A 27,495-nucleotide genomic window follows, 5' to 3' on the forward strand; every position below is an offset into this window, starting at 1 on the left:
ATAATAAGCATAATAATTGCTAGGCAATACGCAGCGAAAATTTCAGTCAAATCTGCAACAAGGCAAATCGATTTAAATATCAAATTACGTTGCATTGGAAACGCCGCCGCAGTTTGAAAGCGCAACAAGCCGTCGTCGCATACACACACCAACACATACACAGGCACATATGCGGTGACACCCAATAGCAGCTCGGCATACCAATACACATTGACAGCTGCCGCCGGCAAAAAGCAGTTTCTCTTTTTATTCGTGACTCTTGTGCTTTGGGTGACGATACTATCGATACTATCGATTGTGGTGCAGCTCTAGCGACAACGACAGCGAAGTAATTTTTGTGCTTTTGTGCCCGCCGCGCCACTGAAGCAGTTTTATTCTATTATTTTTTTTTTTCGTTCAACTTTTGTGTGATTTTCTGCGCATTTATAGCCAATAACAAACAGCGATAGCTATATTGGTGTTTGTGAGTGTATGTTGCGTTGTACATAAAATAATAGAGAACAAAACTCCACGCAAACACTTTGTGCCGGTGTCAGCCGAAATTGCAGGTGAGTTCAGTCAAGTTAATTGGTTTTCTCATATCTTACGCCTTTTCAATTAAATGTACATTATGTGCAATTGTACATGTGTACCTAGTATAAAGGTTCTTTATTATTTTTTTTTTAATGTGTGATCATGCAGCATTGAAGGCAATAAAAATGAAGTGGGATGGCAAGAAAGCAAGCAAGAACCGAGCAAACGGAATGAGTGTGTAACGCAATGTTGAAATACCGGTGTGCGCGGCGTCAGTGTGCATACATACATATACCACTGTGCGTGCGTGTGTGTGTGTGTAGCAAAGTGTGTGAGAGAGAGCGCGACTTGAGTTAAGTTGGTTTGAGTGAGTCATTAACCGGCCTGCGCGCCGCTGTGTCAACGTTTTCTGTTTTTGGCATTGCAAATTGGCAAATTTGCTGCTGACACTTTTTATTGTCTTGTATTTACTTGCTAAAACATGCAACTAACACAGTTTCGCTGTCTGACAGCAATAGCAACAACATTAAGCTAGAACACAGTGGCAATCAGAGAGACAGACAGAGAGAGAGAGAGTGTGAGAGTGAGAGGCCTTTTTGATGCATGCGTTCGTTTGGCTCTCTTCGCCGTCGCCGCCGCCGCTTTAAATAAAATTCGCCAAAAAGTCGGTTAAATTTTTGAAATTGAGTGCCAAGCCTGAGTTCGCCTTAAAGTAGTTGGCGCGCGCGCCGCTGTGTGCTAGAGCGAGAGACGAATGTCAAATAATGTGAGAATTTGTATTTTTTAATGCATTCTTTTTCCTTTGTTGTTTATTTCTCTCTCTTTTTTTTTGTGGAAGTGCCAGCTGCCATAAATCACTGTCGCTGCCCGCCGGCTACCTATTTATGCTTATTGTTGTTGTTGTTGAAGTTATGCTAGGCAAAGCGTGTGAAAATTGCAGTCAATGTCGCCTCGCAACCACCGTTTTTCCAGAGTCGTCGAAAGTTTTTCCACACACACACAGACACACTCACACAAAGACGCTGCCGGCGTTGCGTCGTCTTGTATTGTGTTACCGTCTTTCTTTGTGTCTGCAGGTCGCTCACTTCCGTCTTTATCATGTGTCGCCGCACACACACACACACACACATGCATACAAATTATGTATATGTATGTAAGTAAATATGCACGCGTATAAGTTTGTCCAACAACAGCGTATTATCTAATTAGCATAAAGGCGCATTTTCCAGTTAGAACTCGGCATCGTCCCATTGTTGACTTTATAAGCTGTACAGTGCTGCCACCTTTTAAACGACCAAAAGACCAAGGGAAAATAAAGCGAAAAATAAATATGTATGTAGGTACATTCTGGTGTTCTTCCAAATCGAAAAGTTTACACTCTATTTTTGCCTAAAATATAATTGATGCCTATAAATAGTCGCTTAAACTAAACTGTTTTTTAGCCAGACTCCGGTCAAATGTGAACCACATTAAATGACAAATTTTTAGATCTGTTCGAGTAAATCACATTCTTGGTATACAATTTATCGAAAAATTGCTGTACAAATATTAGAATTCCCTCCGCCTTAAGATAGTCAGATTTGACGGGAAACGCAGAACTGGCAACGCTGGCCTGGTTCTGCCATACAAACACACACACACACACATATATACATATATATATGGGAGCTGTTTTTTAGAATTTTATTGAACCGGGACATTAGTCAAACGCTTTGCTGTTCTGGTTCTTTATGATTTGTCCAGCATCGCAACGGCTTGACATTCCCAAGCCATTTGTAACGGTTTGTCTTGTGGCAACCAGAAAGTAGCCGCATTGAGCAAAAGAGTAGAGCAAAAACCGCAAAGCCTATGTCGGCACCCAAGTTCTAATCTTTAAGAGCAGCAGCAGCGCAGCAGCATCAGCAGAAGACTCCCCGCACTGCTGCTCTTCTCTGTTGCGCTTGGCCCATTTTAGACGCTAAAGCAGCAACTCCGCAAAGCGAGAGAGCGAGAGAGTGCAAGAGCTCGAGAGACAGCCAAATGATTTAACAGCGGATGCTGCGACGCTGTTGTTTACACTCGCTCACATACTGGCAACGCCAACGCTCTCTCAGTTTCTGCGTATGCGTTTGTGTGTGTGTGTGTGTGTGTGCGCTCGCGAGAGCGTGTGTTCATTCATTATTTGATTTATCGGCCAAAAGTAGAACGATTCGTAATTAGCTTGTTGAACATGCCCAAAACGAAAAGGCGGCCAAAGCTGTGCCGCTCCACTATCTTTCTATCTCTCTCTATCGCTCTCATCAATTAGCACCTTATATTTTTTCTATGATTTATGTACATACATGTACATTGCTGCGCTCATCCGCTATAAAATGAGACAAAACCAGTTTGTGTGCCAGAGTTGCCATTTTGTGCGAAATTTGCGTAGATACCCAACGATTTTGTTGCTGCTGTTGCTGTTGTTGTTTTTATTGGGCTGCAAAACAAAGCGCTGGCAAGAAGCAGCAGCGGACAGCCACAGGTAAGCACCCAACGTTGACGTCTCTGCCAGCCGCTGTTGATGTGCGTTCAGAATTCAGCGCGTGAACACGTGAGCATGAACAATGAACAATTTACACATTATTCGTAAATCGAAAGTTTCTTACTAAACTACCAAAATTCAAGCTGATGACTGACTGGATCTGGAAATGCAATTAAAAATGAATGTAAATTTACTTTCATGACGCGCTAATGTCTTAAATAGATAAATGACGATTATTATTTTCACTTTTAATTCAATGTAACGTTTTTCGCTCCCGATGCGCTCATCTCTAGCGCCACAGTCGATCGTCGCCTTGGCTGTGCGTCTTTGAGCACTGAGTGCTGCTCCTCTGTTGCGTTTGTGTGCGTGCGTGCGCGCGCGCCTCTGTGTGTGTGTGTGTGTGCGTGTGTGTTTGGCATTGAATTCGCTGAATTGAATTTTTTGCACAGCAAGCAACAACAATCGTAGCAGCAGAAGACGCGCTGACGTCATTGACTCTGCCGCCTGTTGAATTTATTTGTGATGTGAATATTTTTAGGCAATGAATATTAAACAGAATTTACAATTTGCATTTTGGGTGCAGACAGCGATGCGGCAACAGCGTCAGCGTCAGCGGCAGCGCGGCAGCGTTGACGATGTCACACAAGATTTCGAACTTGAAAATTATAATGGCGCTCTCTCTAACTCGCCCCCTCTCTCTTCTTCTCTCATTGTTTCGCTCTCTCAATCTCGTAACCCTCACGTGGGCTGGCCATGAAGCGCAACAGACGGCTGCGCAGTCGCTGCTGTCCGGCACTCTCACTCGTTTGTTTGCTCAAGCATCCGACTGTGCCGCGTTAGGATGGATTTTCATGTTGGGGGAGGGGGCTGTGCAACAAGTGTGCAGCGGCTTGCTATTGTTGTTGATTTCGTTGCTGTTGTTGTTGCTGTTGTTGTTGCAGTACCGTATTTTATGTAAATTAACCAAAACGAGTTGTCGTTATGCTTGACTAGTTAAGCGGGCGCAGCGGCGCGTAGAGTACACCAGCAGCAGCGCCCGTGGTGGGGGCTGCATTACGTAACAAAACAAAACTAATACGAAACGAAAAACGTTAAGAGCGGGCGCTTGCTTTCAAATTTCAATGAGCCAGCGTTGCCACCTGACAACGGCTCAACTGGCACTTGTTACGCTCAGCGATCTCTCACTCTCCCTCCACTTAGTTGTGTGTGTGTGTGTGCATGTGTGTGCATGTGTATGTTTGAAGCTTCAAGTCAGCCGCGTGACTTGCTTTTTGGGCTGCTGGCCGGCCATTACAATTTCGTGGAGCATCTCTCGAGAATCGAATGCCGCTCCAAACCCCTCACCGTCCGTTGCACACAGATAAAAACGTTGTGCGCTCGCATTCGCTGCGCTGCGCCGCGCCGCGACGTCGGCTCATTTCGCATTTGACTTTCGGTACGTATAGTCAGCGGATAGCGCAGAAAATAAACTGTCGAAAAAACCAACTGTTATTGTTGTTGTGTTTGTCATTTTTTTTTTTTGTTTTTTTATTTGCACGTGTGCAAGTGAGAGTGCAAGAGCGCGAGCGCAACTGCATGCGAGAGCTTAAGCGCGCGCTTTTATCGTATAATAATTTGTGCATTATTTGCATGTAAGTAGAAATATTTGTGCACTGCTGGAACATAGGTGTGTGTGTGTGTGTGTGTGTGTGTGTGAGAGTAGAAATGGGTGAATTTTGTAGTGCAGCCAACATCGTTGATTTGGCAACGCCTTAAAACTGCTGCGCTATCACCCAGAGCAGCGCCAGCGGCTGCCCAATCAGAATTGCCCTTCACCCACTTATTGAAAACAGTGTGAGAAATTAATCAACGTCAAAGCAAAAGCAAAACTCTGGCAGAGACGCTGCGTCGTCGTTTAGTGGGTCAAACGCCGGACGACCTCCGACGCCGCCCCAAAACGATCCACACACAATCAAACAAGCTAACCCGCCCTTTCCGCCCGTTGCCCCATTGTCTTATCCAACAGATGCCTGGCGCTGTTGCTATCTTATCTGCAATATTGGACAAAAGTCGTTAAACATTGCGTGCAACACACTCGAAACGTCGGCGTCGACGTTAACATTTACGATCTGCGATCTCTTTCTCTTTCCACAATTCACCATTAAACATTGCGTGGGAGAGCTTTTACTTTTGCTTAAAACGCTTTTGAAAGTGAACAATAAGCAGCGAAGCCGACTGCGACGCTGACTGTCAAGTCAAGCAGCGCTGACCTTACACTGAGTGCAAACGCGTGCAATGCGTAAGGGGAGAGAGAGAGAGAGAGAGAGAGAGATGAATATGATGGCGGTGCAGAGGAAGAGAGACAGAGAGGAAGTGAGTGTAATTCAAGGCAGACGTTTATAACAACAGCAGCAACAGCAACAACAGCAACAACAACGGTTCATTCTTATTACTTCTTTTGTACTCTATTCCGAATTGCAGTTTATTGTAGATGTTGAACGTAACGCGTCTGTCATATAGACACATGTTAATATGTAAATGTTAAATCCAAGCATAACAGAATATACATATATATATTTATGTATGCCTGTGTGAAGTACATATGTATTTTGTGTTGTTCTTTTGTGCTCCAAGCAATTGCAACAATTTTTGCTCAAGTTTCAGTTTGCATTACAATATTTGTTTATCTATAAATGCTTCAGTCAATAGCTGTATATACATATGTATGTACATATATACAATATGGCTCCACCTTTCGGAATGAACTACAATTAGCACGCACAGCTCCTCGCCCCGCTAGGCCAATCATCGTTATATCATTTGCTCAGAAATGTTTCTTTTTGTAGATTGCGTATTTCTGGAGCGGCATTTTTTTTTTTTTTTTTTTTTTGTATTATTTTTATCAAAAACAAAACGAACCAAAAGAAGAAACAAAATTGATAAACTATTTTCAAAGTGGTTAGCTGTGTATATACGTAATGTTCTAATTTGGGTTGTGATCGCGGACGCCTATCTTAGAGCCGCGAATATTACTCAAGATGCGCTTGTGTGTGTGCGTGTGTGTGTAGACTTTGGTATTGCTACGCCACTCAATCTTGCACCTGCAGCTGCAGCTTCATCTGTGTGGCATTGAGTGAACTTTCAATTGATTGCAGCTGCTGCCGGATGAGTCAGACCTAAGCTACTAACTTGCAAGGCCCACCCCCTCCCCCACTCACACTGTTCACTGTTATTGATATGCTTTGGCGCTCATATCGCACAAAATGCCGCATGCCTCTATCTCGCTCTCACTCTCACTATATGCATATACAAATGTAAGTGTTTGTGTATGTGTGATATTATTTCCTGTGCTATCTTAAAACAGCAACAATGCTACTGCTGCTGCTGTTAACTGTCTTTCTTTGCTCTCTTTTGCTTCGCCTCGCTCTCTCTCTCTCGCTCTCTCTCTCTCTTTGGCTGTTACTCGCACGTAAGCTGGCGCTGCCGTTGCCATTGCTATTGTTAAGCTTTGGCGTCGTTTCAGCGCACAATGTGCTCTATTATAGAATTTGCCATTTAGTCAGAAGCAAACTTGCTAACGCGCCTGTACAAAGCACCGCACGCAGCAGCAGTATTTGCTGAGCAGAGTCTAAGTTAGCAGTTAATAGCAGCAGCAGCAGCTTAACCCCGCCCGCACTCACTCGCGCTCACTTGCCGACTCTCCCATTCTCCCACTCTCTTTTGGGAGTCATCGAAACGCAGCAGCGCAGCAGCAGCAGCAGCAGCTGCCGCCGCAATCGCAGCAACAAGCTTTTATTTAGACAGTCGCGACGGCGCGCTCGTTTTAAGCAGACGCAAAGTTTTTTGTGACGTTTCGAATTCGCTTTTTTTTCTGTGGAAATTGCAATTTGAATAAATGTCGTTTTTTTTCGTGTGCTGTGTTCAAGTGCAATTTGTATGAATACAACAAAAACAACAACAACAACAACAACTACTACTACAACAAAAATAATAACAATAACAATTACGACAACAGCAGCAGCAACAAATTGCTTGGGTTGGTATAAAAAAAATATATATATATGTATTGAATTTAACAAATTAAACACATGCATAGAAATGGCCCATTGTGTGTGTGTGAGTGCCTGCTGTGTGTGTGTGTGTGTGTTTGTGTGTGCGTTGTCCAGTCAACGGCTTTTCTAAATTGACATACTTTCTAAAAGCGCTAGTCAAGCAGCAACAACAACAGCAACAGCAACAACAACAACAAGCAAATCTGACCAAGAGCCAACAACAAGCTGTAATGGCAATGGCTAAGTGCCACAGCAAATACCGCCGCCGCTGCTTGCAGCAGTCGAGCTTACAACGGAGACACAGAAACAGAGACAGTGCCTCATAAACAAGTTGATAGACAGCCGAGCAGCAGCAGCAGCAGCAGCAGCAGCAGCAGCAGCAGCAGCAGCAGCAGCAGCAGAGGCAGAAGCAGAGGCAGGGGCAGCAGCGCCCGGCGGCGCGGCAGCGGCTAGCGACTCGTTTGGCCAGCGACTAACTGTAAAAAAATGCAATCATGCCTAGTTAGTTGAGCTGCAACAGCCTCTACACACATATTGGCCAAAATCTCCATAACTGTCGAGCTATGAAAATATCATATTCAATGGCATTACAAGTGTTGTAAAACGAAAACAAAATCAAACAAATATTAACAGTATTGGTAAAAGTATTACACATGAAATTAGCCGAGATCTGATTGCATCTCTCTTATGTTAATTCTACAGAATGAACTCGGAATCGAATGAAAAACGCAAGAAAATGTTGCATTAGATAGTAAACCAGCCATTTTCCACGCGCGCAGGTGAAATTTCCTAAACATACTCTACAGATAAACCATCCTAACAGTCTATGAATCATAAGAGTATAAACAAAAGGACAATTTGTAGAAAACCACCCATTTTCCACGCGCGCAGGTGAAATTTCCCTAACATACTCTACAGATAAACCATCCTAACAGTCTATGCGTTGTCATAAGTAAATGGAATTATAAGAGAATAAAGAAAAGGAATTTTTTTTAGAAATCCACCCATGTTCCACGCTTGCAGGTGGAATTCGACAGATGAACCTTTACTGTTGTTATTATCAATTATCAGATGCTGTTAGCAACTACATATATTTAATCCTGGAGGGGGGGTTAAATATTAGCACAGATCGTTTCGTTGCCCCTCTGCTGTAATTACTCCATTTGGTTAATTAGCATTGAAAGCACATGCTATAATAATAAAAATTAACTCTCCAAATGCGCACTCGAGATCTGCATCGAAGATCGTTTAACAAAGATCACATAATATTGTGAAAATGCACGATTGCATGTCGAAAGTTATGGATGATAATTCCACTCCGGTTTGCTGGCATGTGAGATGAGCGTGTTTAAATGCATTTAAATCGGCTCTTTAATTTATAATATTAGCGCTACAAAACGTACACAGCCAATATTTGTTTTGTGGCAATGAAAAATCTTCTCCACTTATTTGCGCTCACTCTCTCTGCCGCAGACTCTCTCCGGCACACTCTCTTTATCGCTCAGCTGTGCTCTGGTCTCCGGCTGGTCTAGCTAGTCTCTTGTCAGTCAGGCCTTGTCTTGCTGCTTGGGGAGGCCATTGGCCATTGTTTGGCCGCATTGCTAAAATTCCGTAGCTTTCTTTTGTCTTTTTGCAGCTTTCTTCGGTGTTGCTATGTAAATTGTTTTTGGGGGCATCTCAGCTCGTCGCTGTTAATGCGCTGTTAACGCGCTGTTAATTTTGTTCATTCTGCTGTCAAAAATCAAAATGTCATAATGCCAGTTTTTGAAGGTCATTATGGCGTTTTATTCTGGTAGAGCATGCGCTAAGGTGCTTGAATGCTTGATTGATTTTGACACCCTTTCAATTGCATTGATTCATTGTTGTTGTTGTTGTCGTCATTAGCATTAAATCAAAGCGCAAATGTCAAAGGCAAATACACGAAACGCAAATGTAAGCGAGAAACAGGTTCTCTTAAATTCATGGCGATTGTCGAAAAAGTTTACAGCTTTTTGTCTTGTTGTTGTTGTTACAGGTGCAACTTGTTATTGCATACAAATGCTTATTGATACAGCACACACATACACACACACACACACGTACGTACGTACGTACAGAAAGCTCGTAGGCGCCGATCGGCAGCGCTGCAGCCACTGCTCTCTTCTCTCTCTCTCTCTCTCTCTTGCTCTTGCTGTGCCGCTCTCTTCGCTTGCTTTCCTTTGCACTCGGCCTATGTCGAGCTTTGCACTGCGCTTTTAAGTGTGTTGCGTCAAAGTTCAAGGTGTACAAAATACGATAAATCTTGAAACATGCTTGTTAATAACTTTATGAGCGTGTGCGTGTGTGTGTGTGTGTGTGTGGGTCGCGCCTGCTGTCTCGCTCTGACATGCTTTAGCCAACGCTTCAAACTGAGCTCATCAGCAGCGCAGCAGCAGCGCAGCGGCAGCGCACACGTTTAAAAATAGTTAATTATTAATTGACGAAATGACTAATTGTGCAATTGAGATTTTTTGTCGTATAAGTAAATTTGTATGTGTGTGTGTGTGTGTTTGTGATTTTCTTTGATTGGTTTTTGTTGTTGTTGTTGTTGTTGTTTTTTTTTTTTTTTTCATTAATTTTCGTTGTTTGTTTTTACTTTTGCATGCGTCAAGGTAAAAATCGTCAGTAGCAAACAATTTAATTTTAACGGCGCTTGACGCGATGAATCAGTTTTAAAACTCAATGACGGCAATGCTCGTTTATAGCCAGGCTTACTCAGTTAGACATTCTGATAAGTATCTGGGCGAAATCTCACACACACACACGTAGAGGCACAACCACTCACATCCACATTCGGCATTTGCCAAAAAGGTTTGCCTCTGATTCAGCATGCGTTGTCGCCTGTTTACATTTGTTGCTCTACCCTGTAACCATTGAAATTGGGTTAAAATGGGTAAATTGGTTTTGTGCCAATTGTTTCATTTGATATCTTCATAATATCGATAAATATCGATATACTTTCGATAATTATATATTTCTAAACAAGCCTTTCTATGCGCAACTCAAGGTGTATAAGAGGTAGAAGCAGCAAATGTTGTATGTTGGATCGCGTTTCGATATCTTCCATATGCACAATATCGATAAATATCTATATATACTGTTTCGTTCGATAACTTCATAATCTCGATAAATATCGAAAGTCTACACAAGCCTTTCTATGCGCAACTCAAAGAGTATAAGAGGTAGAGGCATCAAATTACTTGTGTAGGATCTCGTATAAATAATAATTCACTTTTCCGACATCTGGTTACAGGGTACCTTCCCGTCGCACACTGCCGGCTGGGGCACTTTAACTTGTTCTTCATTTAAATTTTATCTGTTATAAAAAGTGTAGCTCACACCTTGCTATTTCCTTGTTCGGTTGTTTGTTTGTGCCGCATATTTCGCTATCATTTGACCTATTTAGCGGAACATTGCCAAAGGTTTTGATTGATTGATGCCAAATTTTTGCCAGCTGAGTTGGCAGAGCTCTCTGGTCATTAAATGGTTAATATAACCATAAACTTCGAGTAGTACTCATGCATTTATGCATTCAGGTTTCTGAGTCTTAAACTAAGGCTAACTAAGGCTAAGACTAACTAGGCTTTGACTAGACCAAAACTATTTCCTTTCGTTGCCCCAAATTCGTGTTCAATTACTGCAACGTTTAGTTTGTTTTACAAACCAATTAACCGGTATATAATTGTATTCCACGCATTTTCCACTCTTCGAGGTGGAACATTTCTGAAAATGGCGTCGTATTTATTTTAAACGGAAAGCCCTGCGATAAAACGCTTGCGAATCTTTAAGGCAACTATCTAATTTTGCGCTTTTCAATAATTTTGCTGTACGCGATGCTGTCACGCGATACTGTCACGTTTTACAACACTACAAACGTCAGCTAACCTCACTTTTATGCATTGCCATTTGTTTGTTCTTAATTTTTTTTTTTTTATCGTATTGTGATCCGTTTGGAAATGTTCTTTTTTATTCGACAGTCTCGATTTGTGTGAGCTTAATTTGTTGCCGCTGTTTGTTTTAGTTTTTTAATGTTGTTTTAATGACAGCTGCGACGCGCACGAAGTCGCTGTCGCTGTCGACGTCGCAGTCGCTGTTGTTTTGTTACGTTACGTGTTGCTGCACATTTAAAAAAAAAAAAAAGTTTTCGTTGTTCTTGTTACTTTTCTGTTATCGTGACTTACATTTGTATCGCATAAATCAATCGTGAAGCTACGCATAAATCCGCAGCATGATTCGAGGACTAGCGCGAGGAATTCCCAATTAGTCAATCAACTGGCGATCAGATTCTATAAACATACGCACACACACACACGCACAAATGAGTCACTCACTCAATGGAGACTTTAGCCAACTCTACAATTCAAGTGTCTGGCCGCAGCGACCGCGACCGCGACTGCATATCGTATGCATAACCTCAAAACTCAATGTCACGCATATTATATTTATACTCACGTGTGTGTGTGTGTGTGTGTGTGTTTGTCCGTCCATTGTCTATTGTCAGTGGGTTTTTTTTCTCTCCCTCTCTCCCTCTCTCTCTTTCTCTCTCATCTTTTTATTGTACTGTATTTGTTTTTGTTGTTGGTTGACGATTAATATTTGCGCTAGTGTTGAAGCTAAATGAAATTAACTAACGAGTTGCGGTTGCGGCTGCGGCTGCGGCTATCATAAAATAAGTTGCAAATAATAAAAATAATAACAGCAAATGCCAGATGAGGCGGAGTATCACTTGTTGTCTCTATTATCCCTATCTCTGTTGCGCTCCCTTTGTGTGTGTTGTGTGCGTGCGTTGTGTTGCATCATAAAATTGCCGGCGCACAGTTTTGCATGCACAAATTGTCGTTTCATAACCGCAGAAAAAAAAAAGAAGCTTGATACCTGCAAAAAAAATAATGACACACAAATGTACGTTTGCACACGTACATGCATAAAACAAATAACGGGAGCATAACCAATGTAAAACATAACCAACATACATACATTAAATCAAAGCTCGGCTCTATCCCTTCCGCGCTCTCTCTCTCTCTCTTTGTCCACTTAGCGTGCTCTTAAGCTCTGCACGGCTGCAGTTCTGTTACATCGCAGTTTTGGGCTTCTCTTCTCATTCGCAGCCTGCAAGCCTTAAGCCGTTAGTTCAGGCGTTTGCTAGCAACTGGCGCAGGCTTATTTAGGCTGAGTGACAGAGACAGAAAGAGAGCAGTTGGGTGCGTGCTTTTGTTTATCGATAACGCAAAATTGGGGAAGAGAACAAGCAACTCAATTGTGTCTGTCGCTATTTGAGTTGTCATTCATTATTTTTGTCTATTTGCCAATTTGTAATTGTTTCGGGCGCGGAACGTACACAACAAATTTTTTATATAAATTATTTTTGGAGCAATTGCTACACAAAACGGGTTGATGGGTGCGTTTGTGTATGTATGTGTGCATGTATGTATGCATGCATGTGTGTATGTATGTTTGTATGTTAGATAAGATATGCACATGATTTCATTGTACAAATACGGGAGAACAGTTGCTAACGGAAGTGACGTTGACAGCAATCGAAAAAAAAATTAGGTACTAGGCCGACCACACAAATGCGATGCCAATTTTTTCATAATTACACGATTTTCTTTTTTAGTTGTTTTCATTTAGTTGACTTGCCCAATGTGTTTAATGAGGGCCAAAACATTCGCTCGACTCACCCACGAACTATTAAAGAAAAAAGAAAAATACGTCAATAGAAGCAAAAAAAAAAAAAAAAAAAAAAAAGTAAAAAATTACAACTTCGGCTATGGAATGCACGTAGGGCGACTTTACGTGGCCAACGCTGATAAGCGACACGTCTCCGTCCGTTATTATGTAATATGACCCAATTGAGATTATCATAAAACCCGAGCAGTACGATATACATACATATGTACAACACACAATACACACACAGCAACAGCAACAACAACAGCCACAAAACACGTAATAACTATTCGAGCAAATTAGCCGGTCGCAGGCTTCCTATAAAAACTTTCCATTGATTGAGCTGCAAACAACCAAAAAAAAAAAAAAAAATTGTCAACAACAAAAAAAAAAAAATAAATAAATGCCAGCTGCTCTTTGAAAAAAAAAAACAATGTTCGCTTTGTCTATGTGTGTGTGTGTGTGTGTGTGTGTCCATGTTTGTTTTTTGCATGCACAACTTTCTGTCAAATTGACCAAAAGAGCAAATTTAACATCATGTTAAAAGCGCAGATCACGCTGACTTACTAACGGTGTCTCTCTCTCTCTCTCTGCCCCGAGAGAGCTTTTATGCGAGCAATTATTATATGAAATTCATATATTTTCAAGTGTTTTTTTTTTTTTTTTTTGCGTGTTTGAATAATTACGCATAAAAATATGTAGCTTATAATTATGCACAACTAATTGTTGTTATATGTTGGCAATTAAACCAATCATAAAGTGACTGAGGCGCAAATGTCAAAAAAGAAAACATTCGACTATTGTGTGTTGCTTTTAAATTTATTTGCGTGCCGTGTTAATTATGGCTGCGTTGATGTTTTTTTTTTTTTTTTGCTTCCGTTCTTTCCATCTTATGCATACGTGCCCTTCCCCCCTCCACCATCCTTACCACAACTACATTCTGTTAATTCTACGCCCACCAAGTTGTTGTTGCTATCTTGTTGCCGTCTCTCTCTCTCTCGCTTTCGCTGGGATACTGTCGCTGACTTTTAACAGTTGCCTTCTGCTGTTGCTGCTGCTGTTGCTGCTGCTGTTATTTACTTTACGTGCGCGCCATTTGCTTGCTATGAAGAACATTTAAGCCTAATTTGCTTCATTAAGTTGTCACATTTTGTATTTTTAAGACGACAGTCTGTCTATGTGGCAGTGTGTACATAAGCTTTTTAGATATTTTCGTATAGACATTAACGTCTTTCATCTGAGCTTTTTATATTGTATGTTATGTACATATTTATAATTAACAGCTGAACTAAAAATATATATTTGTTTTAACCTGTAATTAACATTTGTTGCTAAGCCAAGCCGCTTGTCTGACTGTTTGCCCTGTCTTACCTGTTCTCATTCACGAAACAAAACAGAATGCGTAAGAGTGCCATAGATTTGTGTGCTCGACCTCTAGATGCCCTGTAGTCTGTAGGTAATATAAGAATTAAAGCTTTTACATTAAAATGTTCGGGAGAAATATAAAAAAAAAGAGAGAAATCGAAAGGTTGATATTCAAGAAAATACAGTTTTAATACTTTCGCCCAGCATACACTTTCGACGCTTCAAGTACAGGGTATACAGACTAAACAGTTTACTTGGTCAGCAGCGATTCATTTGTACGCTTGATTGCCCCATTTTAATTATTGGCCACACAACAAACAGTTAAAACAGACAATGAGAGATGAAGTTAAAGAAAGTGCGAGCGGGATGGATGAAAATCAACGCGCCATGAAAAAGACGCATAATTGTTGAAATTAAAAGTTTGGCGCAGAAAATGTTTTAGCTATTTATTTAATGATTATTTATTATTATTACGATATGCCTCTTTTACGACTCCAAATGAAAATGAAAAGTAAAAGCGAATGGCAACAAGAAAATAATAATAATAATAATAAGACAGCGCACGCTGCGGCTGCTCTTGTTGTTGTTGTTGTTGTTGTTGTTGTTGTCATTTCGCTTTTATGTAGTTATTTGGCTTCCATTGCGTTGCGCATACGCAATGCGAGCGTTGCGTCGCCTCGCGTCGCTCTCTTACGACGCTCTCTTACATCTTTGCTTGCGCTCAACGCTCAAAAGCTCTCATTAGTTGCGTTTGTGTTTGTGTGCTTTTTGCGCTTGTGGTTCCGTTGGTCAAGCATTTAACGTAAAACGAAAACGTGATTTTTGGCCCGCTGCTTTTAGCTTGAACTCATTAAATGCAGTTAATGGATATTAAACATAAACAAAACAATGAGCAAATGTTGCGCGTGGGTTAACCCCCGGCGATATTATGTAAACGTAATGTGCATAACATAACTGTGCATATCACAGTGGACGCTTCGCTTAGTGCTGAGCAACGTATTGTGTTATCGATAATTTAAGCTGCGCTCCAGTCCTAGTCCATAAATGCGTCGCTCAAGCATTTTCGCCAAATCATTTTCATTTCCGTTTGTGGCGGTAAACTTAAAAGCCACCAGACCAGCCCTTACGCCTCCCGTTCGTCCCTCTCCTGCATACAAAACAAAAAAAAAAAAAAAATCAAGTCACAGATTAAGCAAAAGTAAAATGAAATAAAATCAAATAGCAATCAACTGAAGTAGGAAATGACGCATGGTTGCTCGAAGGCAGGATGGATGCATTGCTCGTAACTAAACGTTTGAGTGCTATGAGTATGTATGTGTGTGTGTGTGTGTGCGCTTAACATTCAAATGATTCATTCATCTGCTGCCAATAGACGCTCCGTTTTGGCCCTCAACGCTTGATTCAATCCAAAGGAATTTGTCGCTTGCCGCTGCCGCTGATTAGCACCATTTCGCTCATTTACAGCTGGCAAGAAATAATATGAGCTCATTTCAAAATTTACGGTACAGCCCACCACTCGAGTCCAAGGCAAATAAATAATATTTAACAGAAATCTCAAAATAATAAATATGAAGCAACAACAGGAAAGCGAGTTCATCGAAGCAAGCGGCCAACGATTATGGAATACCCTGTATTTTACAATTATCATTTATTTCTTGGTTTAAATATTATTTTTTTTGTGAAGATTTTAATATTTCATCTATTCCATTAGAGAAAGTTTTTGCTTAAGAACTTAAGAACACAAATTTTTGCGCGTAAATTTCTTTGAAATATATGTTTGTTAATAAAATGTTTACCAACACTGACATTCGTATGAAAAAGCTGTAGGAATTTCTATTTGTTGAATCTGAAATTGATATTAATTTAACAGCAGTAATAAATTTCTATCGAAGTTTGGTTTCCAATGAAAACGGAAATTTGAATATTTACTAACACTGGCGTCATCTTTTTGCTTTTCAAAGTTAGCTGCTAATAAAACACGTCTTTTGTGACAAGCACAACAATTAACAAGAATTTCGGATGATAAATACCAATACGAATTCCTTAGATAGTTTTTTTTTTTCTTATGATGTTTTGTAACCAACAACACTTAAAGAGTGTAACATAACTTACTTGTGTGTAAGTGTGTGCATGTGTGTGTGTGTGTTGATAGAGTAGTAGTTTGTGTTTAATATATATGTGTGTATGTGTATTTATGTACACTCGAAGTTCACGCAGAAGCGATAATAAAGTCGGCATGATGTCATAATTTGTGCAAACCCAACAACAACAATGAAAACCGAAACTTTGGAATGTCTTTTGCCTTTGCAGCTAATGATTATTAATTTGCATTTCGACGGAAACCGTTTGTTCAGGCTCGTTTCAAAAATCATATAGTGTATATATATATATATATATATATATATATATATATATATATATATACGAGTAAGTCAAACAAATATGGCGTCTCGTGTGACGTCAGTGTTGGTAAGCGGCGTTTCAAATGTCATATGTCAAAATGTCAATTGAGTTTTCATGGCATGTTTGACAGCTTTTGGCCACAATAAACCAAAACAAACAGCAAAATGCCTTTAAACATATGCATTTAATATTCGATTTAAGTTCTTTCGTTTCCATATTAAATATAAATAGCTTCAAGAAATTGATGCACTTGCTCTGGCCTCGGGTGGGTTGGTTCCATTAAGAGTTGAGCTTGTCAAAATATATATATGAAAAACGAGCGGTTCCTCTCTTTCTTGATTTTTGGCATTTCCGCTCGAAACATTTTTATCAATATTTTTCGAGTGCGCGCTTTAAGTTTTGATTTAACATGATTTCATAATTAGAAAGAAAAAAAAAGGCAGCAAATACAATTACTAGTTGTTTTTGAGGCTGCATTTTGCGTTTGTCAATGTGCCAGGTGAAATCCGAAAGAAGCGTATATACCAGATATAACCACATGCGCCAAGTGATATATACAAAACACACAGCTCCTATATATAGGAATTATGATCGTGAGCTTTCCATTTGCAGTCGCTTGGCGTGTGCAGAAAGCAACTGTGCCCAACAGCTTTACAATATTTATTTGTCTTTCATTTTGCTGCCCCCAAACTAGTTTAATCGAGACATATATTTATTTTTGTTCTATTTTCTCTCAATTAATTGCATTATTCTCCTGTCAATTCTCATTGCAGTCTGAACCAGTACTGAGGTAAAAGCAAACAGACACGAGAGCAAAGAAACGCAAACTTCCAAAAATTTGTGGCAACCCAAAAACTGTTAAAATTTCACTAACAACGACTGGGTGAGGAGAGACAAGCAGCAAAATGTCGCCAAAATCGGTAAGTAAAGCATTAAAATGTACATAATTGAAGTGGCAAATGAACTGTGTGATGTAACACTGCAAAGTGGCAACCTTTACACATGTAAAAACAAGCTGGCAGCACTGTTCACTGTACCCCGAACTTTGTTCTACCAATCGCGTACTGCGCGGGCACAAGATAGAGCTACATTCTTATAAGCTCGACTCGTTTAGAGTTCGTGCAAACGTCCAATGGGTTCAGCGCTAAGAATTCGCCTAGATATTTGGTAAAGCCAACAAAAGTTCAGTGTTGGTTAACATACAAGATGTGTAAGTGTTGCCACACTGTTTGCAAAGAAATCAACAAGAATAATTGAAATGTAGTTTGAAGTAGTTTGTTCGTTCGTCTAGAATTGTTATGCCATTAAAAATAAACATGCAAATCTACTTAAAAACATTTGATAATATGCACATTTATATTATTTTCATATGTAGACATTTGATATCAAATTGAATTTCAATCGTTATGCAATCAATCACAGCAGCAATCAAATTAATGAAAAACTCATTTCATGTTTTGAGAGCGCTGATAAAGAATAAGAAAAGAACACCAAAATATTATGGGAATGGCAACAAGCTTGTAAACTATGATAGATTATCAAGCACTTGGACATCGATATCAAAAATAAAAAAAAAAATAAAAATGTCATAGCGAGTGTGTACTTTTTCTTATCAATCATGATTGACAGCAGAACTTGCTGAAAAATTAAAAGACGTCATCTGCAGAGCGTCATTGAACTGGCCAAATGCCTGACGTCGAAACATTTAACTTGGCATTGAGCCAAAATAATAATAAAATACAAATATATTACGATGACGTCAAATATTTGCGGGCGACGTCATAATGCTTGTCGCCCCCCTACCATCCCTTGGAGGTGGGAATCACATTGGCGTTGCCCAATTTTTTTTTTTTTTTTTTTTTTTTTTTTTTTTTTGTAGCCGTCTTGTGCTTTTGCGGAATTTTCTATCAGTTGACAGCTTGGACGACGTGCAAAAAACTGATTTGTTGCGATTTCATTTCATTTGATTCAATTTGACTGACAGCGAACAGGGCAGACGGACAGAGCCAAAACAATAATTCAGTCAATAAGTTCAGTGTCAACTATTATTTTTATTTTGCCCACTATCTAAAGAGAGTATATTTTTTATGAAATGCGGTTAGCACGTATTGTAAATCGTTAAAACAAATGACCTCAAAATTGAGTTTCAAGATAAGTTCTCCGTGTAAGTATTTGTCGCGTGTGGGGAAGTGGGGTGTGTAAAGCACAGAGCTCTAGGTGTAAGTTTTTTGTCTTCTCCTTTTTGGCTACTCATTCGTAAACGTTTCCACTCATAGCTTGATGCGTTTGAATGATCTCACATTGTCTTGTTTCCGCTCTGATACAGATAGACATTTTCAATTCTTGCTTTCTGCTTTGTGTCTCATTCGTAAACGTTTCACACATTAGCTCTTACGTTTTATCGCTTAATCTATCTATCTTCTTTGCGGCGCATTCGTAAGCGTTGGAAATGGCTTTAGCATGCTTTAATAGGCTCTATAGCTAAAATGCCATAAAAACAGATTATCTTTTACGTAAATTCGAATAAGGCAGGGTAAAAATGATGGGACTTCACATATAATTTATATGCCCTTTCGTTATTCTTGATGTACATATTTACCTTAATGGGCTTGGCTAATTGCAGCTCTAATAGAACTGACAGCCAACGCGCCACATGATTGACGCTGATTTGTTTATTCAGGCCGGGCCCCTGCCCACTGGTCAGCTCAGCGCGCGAGCGAGAGAGAGATAGAGAAAGGCAGTGAGAGGGGGGGTAGAGAAGGTGAAAAGCACAGCTGTATTAATGTCTCAGTTTAGTCATTTGTCTATCTATTTTTAGCTCCATAATTAACATACAATTGCCAGCAAGTAGGCGGGGGTAAAAAAGTGAAATGAAAAATGAAAAAAAGAAAAATACGTAAAATCGAATTGAGGGAAAATATAATTCCAGCGTTTGTCCATTTCACTTTGTCGCTGTGACGTGGGTGCTCGGCCCCCGCCCCTTGCCGCTCGCCTCTCTTGCAAGTGCCACCCTTGCCTCTTACACCTGATCACGTGCTGCCTGAGACTGGGCCTGGGCCTGGGCCTGGGCCACTTTCTCGTCAATAGAGTCTATCGACTGTTGTGTGGAATTAACTTAAATACCAAATGGCGCTTTTCCATTTTCCTCAGTTGCCGCTGGACAACAGAACGACGCGCATTGTCTAAGTTTTCTTTTTGCGGGTCATTTGTTGTTTTGTTTTTTTTTTTTTGTTGCAACGCGTGTCTTTCGTCTCTCTTCCTCTGTGTGTGTGCGCGTGTGTGTGGGTGTGTGTGTGCGCCACGCGCCATCCCAAATTTTGCAGCTATTCAAAAACTACTAAAAAACGCCTGGCCGCCCAAAATGGTCGTCGTCTCCGACAGCCGTGCGCGGCTCTCGCGCTATGCCGGCAGCGTGAAGCGCAAAATGGTGCGTCCTCCATGTTGCATTACATTCCACTCGGAATACCCTTGAGGAGGGCATTTCAATGTAGTGTGTGTGCCTGTGTGTGTGTGTGTGTGTGTGTGTGTGTGTGTGTGTGTGTGTGTGTGTGTGTGTGTGTGTGCCTGTGTGCCTGTGTGTGTGTGTGTGTGTGTGCTTCCTCCTACAGTGGTCGCTTGCTAATTAGAACTCTTCGGTTCCGCTGATGCTCCCAATTTAAGCTAATTATATATTATATGAATGTAATGTTTTAACATTTTTTTTACATGAATAATTATTTATAAATAATAATAATAGGAATTTCAGTTTCAAGGCTGATTCTTATTTCTTGATAATTCTAATTGGCGAGCTGTCACTGTGTTTGAACAGCTTTTAGTCCAAATTGTTGAATAGATTTGTTAAATATATATAAGCTCAAAGATTTGATCGACAATTTATATTTTTAATACCTGGGCTCAAAAATATAGCTTAACGATCTTTCTTATGAAACCAGCTTAAAAATCTAGCCGATAAATCCAGCTGATAAATCTAGCTGATAAAACCAGCTTATTCAGGGTAATTCTTCACCGTGAAATTTAGCTCGTTTCTTTTTTTTTAACCTTAAAGCAAAGCTCTCTTTGGCTTCAGTTCTGCGATTGTTTTTTAGAGAAACAGTTTTTTGATTATATATATTTAGAGATTGTCATATCTTATCTTATGGCATGCAGATAGTTCAGTCCTATAACATTTATAGCTGTATTTTGCAAGATTATAAAAGGTTTCATCATATTTTTTAATAGTCAATGCCCAAAAGTTTTCCCCATTAATGTAGCTTTGTATTCTGTTTTTGCATGGAACGAGTTTCAAGAATCTTTTTTTTTTTCCAATATATACTTCTATCTATATATCTATATCTGTCTATGTCTTCAATTTGAAAGCTTGCACGTTTTTATTGGTATTATATATATTACTAAGGCGCACTATGCATTTATTTATTGGAGCTGTAAAATATGAAAAGCATCTTAAGAAATATCTTGGCTTTAAGCCAAAGTTGCATAATCACAAATACTTACAAATGAAGCATTTGCTGTTGGGCAAGAGTTTGCCATAAACTGTTGGAATTTGACAAACTAATTGAATAATTCACGACTCCGCCAGAAATATGCGACTATTTGCAAATATTTTCTTGTTTTTTCTTGTGCTTTGATGCATTTAAATGGTTTCCGGCTTGACAAAAAAATAAAATAAAAGTTAAAGTGGAAAAGTAACGTCACATAGGCCAACTTTTTGGCATAGCTTGAGAGCAATTTGTCATGCAGCAGCCGGCGCTGCCTATCAAAAAGCGACAAATCGACTCGCAGATGAAGCACACGGCCAAAGACTGAGTGAGAGAGAGAGAGAGAGAGAGAGAGAGAGAGGAGCAGAGGCAAAGCTAGGAGAGAGGGAGACGTGAACTGGTTGATTATGCGGCGGCTGTTTCCGTTGCCACACTCGCATGCACAGTGGGGCCAATGTGTGAGCTATGCTTGTATTATGCACGTACAGTAGACATAATAGCAGCAACAACTGCAGCAACAACTGCAGCAACAGCAGCAGCAACGTGTATTAACCCAAAAACGTTAATTGGATTGAAATGAACGTTTTCAATTTCCTTGCATTGTGTCACGTTTGATTTGCATTGCAAAAAAGTGCACTAATAAACAGCATAGAGAAATAGAGAAGAAAAAGCGACAATAACAACAACAACAACAACAACGCGCCAATTTACGTAGCAAAACAAATATGCAAAAAGTTAACAACACGTAACAAGAACTGGAATCATCTAGAAAGCGCGACATTTTGCACTCAATTATGAATTATATTGGAGCCTACGAGAACTTAGTCATAAAGATCGTTAAAATGCTCTAGAAAAAACTATTGTGGCATTTGAGCTTTGAAATCTATTTTCTGCAACAGCTTAGTTATCGATATCGATAATCGTTATCGATAATACTAGGCGATATCGATAACGTGGATTCATTCACAGAACCTTACGTTCAGAGCAACATTTAGAAATTCGATAAATATAACTTTTGCAAAGTTTTTACTCTATATGAACCTCGCTCAGCATTGCGCTTGATAATGCGATAACTGAGTTATCGATAACACGCTTTGCAAAAAATAACTTTGCAATATTGTTGCAAAAAATTCGATTTGCCCCAATTGGAAATAGATATGAGCGTAAATGACAATTTATTGATATCAAAGCAGAACAAAGATAGTTTCACACACATTTCCACATCGATAACAAGGGGAAAAAAAAATAAAAAATCGTTTGCTTGATCATTTAATGCTTTGATAAACGAGCAAAATTTGCTCGCATTGGAACTGGACCTGCGAGCGGCAACTGACAAAGGAGGATTATATAAGTAAAATTGGCCCAACATGTGGGGCGTGCACGTGTCAGCTAATTACGGGCGGGAAAGCTCCATACAGGAAAATCACGCTCGGGAAACGGCAAAAAGCAATCAACCATGACAACAACAACAACAACAACAACAACACACATAGATAGCCAATGGATAGACTAGCTGTTAAGCTTGTTGACCGCGCGGGTTGTCTAGAGAAGTCATCGTTATACAAGAGGTGCCCCCAGTCACATGGGCGTGTAGAGAGAAGAGTGGAGAAGGGCTGAGAGGAGAGAGGCAACTGTGTGAGCGTGTCTTTCTGTGTTTGTGTGTCACTTGACCAATTTGTTTGCCGCATGGTGGTGAAGGGTTGAACGCCAGAAAGAGAAGATAAGAAATGACCAAAACCCATTGAAATGGAAGAAATCACATGAACCAAGCACATGAGAATTTCAATTCTAATAAAAAAAAAAGAAGCTTAGGGATTTGTCATCCTAAGGAAGTAAATGTAAAAATCCCCAAAGATTCCTAGCTTCCCAATTGACGTCTATAAACCGATAGATTTGACCATGTTCATATCTATATTATTATTCTTAGGCAAGTGTTATCGTATTGGGGATTCCAAGTACACAAATTAAGAAAAATGCCTGAAACTAAAATATATTTATGATTACATAACTTCTACTACATATTCCCCATTTTCTATATATATTTTTAGCTAAATGTGCGCGTCACGACAATGGACGCTGAACTGGAGTTTGCCATTCAGTCGACAACGACCGGCAAACAACTGTTCGATCAGGTGGTCAAGACGATTGGCTTGCGCGAGGTTTGGTTCTTTGGTCTGCAGTACACCGACTCAAAGGGTGACTCCACATGGATTAAGCTATACAAAAAGGTAAGCAATTAAAAAAAAAAAAAAAACAACTATACACAAAAATTTATAGCTATATATCATAGTATTTTGCAAGTATATTGTGTTTGCCATAAAATCTACTGGATTAGACAATAATTAAGGTTATGTGTTCATGTTTAGCCTGAATCGCCGGCCATAAAGACAATTAAATATTTGAAACGTGTTAAGAAATATGTGGACAAAAAGACCGCTGATGGCAATGGACACAATCAGACGGATGAAAGCGAGGAGGATGACGATGCCGATGATATGGTGGGCCAAATCAAAAAGAAAGAAAAAAAACAACTAGATATTGCTAGTGTAACTCGCTAAGAAATTGCCTCGAAGCATTGTGACTCCTTTTTCCTCAATGCACCCTACTACCCTACAAAATTGCTAGCTGTGAAAATTGGCAACGCTGTAAAGTGAAAATTGCCAAGAAGCCAGTTGGCAAAGCAACCGGGATACGCTTGTTTATATTGTGTAATATATTTTTGAAAATGTTTAAATTCAAATATTCAATCCGTCGATCGAAGGAACGTTAAACTTAGCTAGTTGTGAAATTTGGCAACGTCGCGGCTGAAAACTGGCATCAGCGATAGCTTAAATATTGCTGTTTTCGCTGAAATCCTTGTATCTATCGATATGTTGGTATATTAGACCTTGCATGCCTTCTCCCCCGCCTCTAAAATGTAAAGTTTGCCAATGAAAAACTTAACTTAATATAATTCTTATTGATCTCTGATTAATTCTCCATTAAAAAACATGCTGCACACTTTTGCACCGAACGCACACACAACTGCATAGACTGGATCAATGCCGTTCTCCACATGGGTAACCCAATTGGGCAATATATAAATTAAATTTATGTAGAAATATTTAATATGTATTAAACATTTAAAAGGAATGCTTTTTAGCTACTTGTATATTAATCAAATATCAATCCGCTTGTATAGGTTATGAATCAGGATGTGAAAAAGGAGAATCCCTTGCAATTCAGATTCCGTGCCAAATTCTATCCCGAGGATGTGGCCGAGGAGCTAATACAGGACATCACACTGCGCCTGTTCTATCTGCAAGTGAAGAATGCCATATTGACCGACGAGATCTACTGCCCGCCGGAAACGTCGGTGCTGCTGGCCTCCTATGCGGTGCAGGCGCGCCACGGTGATCACAATAAAACCACTCACACAGCCGGTTTCCTAGCGAACGATCGCCTATTGCCACAGCGTGTCATCGATCAGCACAAGATGTCCAAGGACGAATGGGAGCAATCGATAATGACCTGGTGGCAGGAGCATCGCAGCATGCTGCGCGAAGATGCCATGATGGAGTATCTGAAAATTGCCCAGGATCTGGAAATGTATGGCGTTAACTATTTCGAGATACGCAACAAGAAGGGCACCGATCTGTGGTTGGGCGTCGATGCGCTCGGCCTTAACATTTACGAGCAGGACGATCGGCTAACGCCCAAAATTGGTTTCCCATGGTCCGAAATACGTAACATTTCATTTTCTGAGAAGAAGTTCATTATCAAACCGATTGATAAGAAGGCGCCGGACTTTATGTTCTTTGCGCCGCGCGTTCGCATCAACAAGCGCATCCTGGCCCTCTGCATGGGCAACCATGAGCTCTACATGCGTCGTCGCAAGCCCGACACGATCGATGTGCAGCAGATGAAGGCGCAGGCGCGCGAAGAAAAGAATGCCAAACAGCAGGAGCGGTAAGTGGATCCCACAAAGTTTCCACCAGTTCTCATACAGATTCTATATGTCATCTCTTGTTTGTTGCCCAATTGCAGCGAGAAGCTGCAGCTGGCGCTGGCAGCACGTGAGCGCGCCGAGAAGAAGCAGCAGGAGTACGAAGATCGACTCAAGCAAATGCAAGAGGAGATGGAGCGCTCACAGCGTGATCTACTCGAGGCACAGGAGATGATACGACGATTGGAGGAGCAGCTGAAGCAGCTGCAGGCCGCCAAGGATGAGCTTGAGCTGCGCCAAAAGGAGCTGCAGTCTATGCTGCAGCGCCTCGAGGAGGCCAAGAACATGGAGGCCGTCGAGAAGGCCAAACTTGAGGAGGAGATCATGGCCAAGCAACAGGAGGTGCAGCGCATTCAGGACGAGGTCAATGCCAAGGACGAAGAGACCAAACGCCTACAAGACGAGGTCGAGGAAGCACGCCGCAAGCAGGTTAATCCGCACCACATACCCATTATCCGTCATCATCATTCATCTTTTCCATTTGTTTATGCATCTAGGCTGAGGCTGCTGCTGCGCTGCTGGCTGCATCCACCACGCCGCAACACCATCACGTGGCCGAGGATGAGAACGAAAACGAGGAGGAGCTGACGAATGGCGATGCCGGCGGCGATGTGTCGCGCGACCTGGACACAGATGAGCATATCAAGGATCCCATCGAGGACAGACGCACGCTGGCCGAGCGCAATGAACGTTTGCACGATCAGCTCAAGGTGCGTGCAAACATACGAGCCAGCAGAGCGGCATATTTAACGATATACGTGCTGCGACCCAATAGATAACCTTTCTAGATAAATATGCTAAGATATGTAGATAAGACTTTTTGGCAAAATGGGCGCAGCAAACAGTTTATTTAACTATCTTATCATGGCATGGAGGAATTTTGAAAGAACTTCTTTTGTTATAATTAGCGGAAAATATGTTTAGAAAAGAAGAGAATTGTGCAGCTAACAATTGCTGAGTTTGAAGATAAACTTTTTATTGGATAGCATATCATATATATGTGAGCAGGCTAAAACTTGTAAAAGCCATGTTTGATAGGGATATTCCGAAAAACAAGCAAGAGAGAACTTAACTTTCTATGACAACTAAATGGTATAGTGTTCCCATTCAGTCAGTTCTGATTTAGATACTCTGTGTATTCGCAAGACGCACCTATGCAAGTTTCCATGATCGTAGTCTTAAAACTGCGAGACTAGTTAGCATAGAAGCAAATGATGTGCCTATATTGAAGCAGCTGTTATTCTTGATGTCTCCTTCTATACGTTCGGCATTCTGTTATAAATTTATAATATCTAGAATAAGTTAAGCATTTTAAACTCATCTCAATTGAGCATCAGTTTGGTTTATAGCTCAAAGACTCAGTTAAATACGTATTTGAGCTAAACTTAGCGAACGGCTGGACACTATAGAACTGTTTTTTTTTGTTCAAGAACTATTTCACACATTGTTCGTGCCTGTTTCTATCTCACTCTCTCGCTCTTTTGCAGGCCCTGAAGCAAGATCTGGCGCAGTCACGCGACGAAACGAAAGAGACGGCAAATGATAAGATTCACCGTGAGAATGTGCGCCAGGGACGCGACAAGTATAAGACATTGCGTGAGATCCGCAAGGGCAACACAAAGCGTCGCGTGGATCAGTTTGAGAACATGTAAAGCGCTGGCCACGCCCCAACAAACAACTATTAGCAGCGCTCTGTCCTAAATCCCGAAGGCAACCACAATCCAACCACCAGCACCATATCGACGCAGCGCGCCCCCCACACCCCACGCACCACACAACACAACAGCCCCTCGCACTCAACCATCAATAGCCAAGCTTACACTGAACCAATATGCAGACCAATTAATATATATATATATATAAATAATTTTTTTTTTGTGACCTTATGTAAAGAAGTAGCCGAAAAGGAGGAATCATATGTGGATCTATGGAGAGTATTAGTTAAAGGAAAAATAATAGAAACATCCGGTTTTGACAGTCTAGTGTTGAACGACAATCATACAATGAAACAGTCAATCAATCAATCAATCAATCGCTTCCACCACCCTCTTTCCTCAGTCTAACAAATATTGTAATATGGTCGCAAAGTTTGTTTAAAAAAACACACACACAAGCCTCCGCCGCACCGCCACCCTGCCCCACAATCCCATTTTCTTTGTCGGTTTTGTGCGCGCATCAAAATGAGAGAAACAACAACAACATGAAAAATCAACAACAACAACAACAACAGCTATTTGCATTTTCCCCCGTTATAAATATTATTTTTATTATTATATAATTACTATTTTTTTTAAATTTGTATAATTAAATAAGAACTTGATTAATTGTTTCTTAAATTAACTTGCAAAAGAAAAACAAAAAAAAAAAAACAAACAAAAAAACAAAACAAAAAACAAAACCAATATTTTTAATTAATATTATTACAAAAAAAAAAAAAAAAAAAACTACAAAAAACGAAAACACAAGTGAGAGAAAGAAAAAAAATATATTATATAAACTATATTTTTCTTCTTTATTTTTGTTTTGAAAAAATCG

The 27,495-nt window shown here is 40.3% G+C and overlaps 1 protein-coding gene across 6 annotated transcripts; it reads left to right on the forward strand.

The window, feature by feature from the left end:
• On the forward strand, positions 1-27,470 carry Moe (moesin). Of its 6 annotated transcripts, none has more exons than XM_015169083.3 (9): positions 1-548; positions 17,274-17,420; positions 23,024-23,203; positions 23,342-23,473; positions 24,008-24,034; positions 24,157-24,923; positions 25,002-25,389; positions 25,458-25,670; positions 26,448-27,470. In XM_015169083.3, the coding sequence occupies exons 2-9, from the start codon at positions 17,406-17,408 to the stop codon at positions 26,610-26,612; spliced, it is 1,887 nt and encodes a 628-aa protein (XP_015024569.1). In that variant the 5' UTR covers positions 1-548; positions 17,274-17,405; the 3' UTR covers positions 26,613-27,470. The 6 variants fall into 6 exon arrangements, with proteins under 6 accessions (XP_015024569.1, XP_015024568.1, XP_032295781.1 ...); XM_032439890.2 differs by lacking the exon at positions 1-548 and adding an exon at positions 4,622-4,644; XM_015169085.3 differs by lacking the exon at positions 1-548 and adding an exon at positions 6,581-7,028.
• Positions 27,471-27,495: the final 25 nt, after the last annotated feature.

This window comes from Drosophila virilis, chromosome X (assembly GCF_030788295.1).
Source record: "Drosophila virilis strain 15010-1051.87 chromosome X, Dvir_AGI_RSII-ME, whole genome shotgun sequence".
Classification (NCBI taxonomy): Eukaryota; Metazoa; Arthropoda; class Insecta; order Diptera; family Drosophilidae; genus Drosophila; species Drosophila virilis.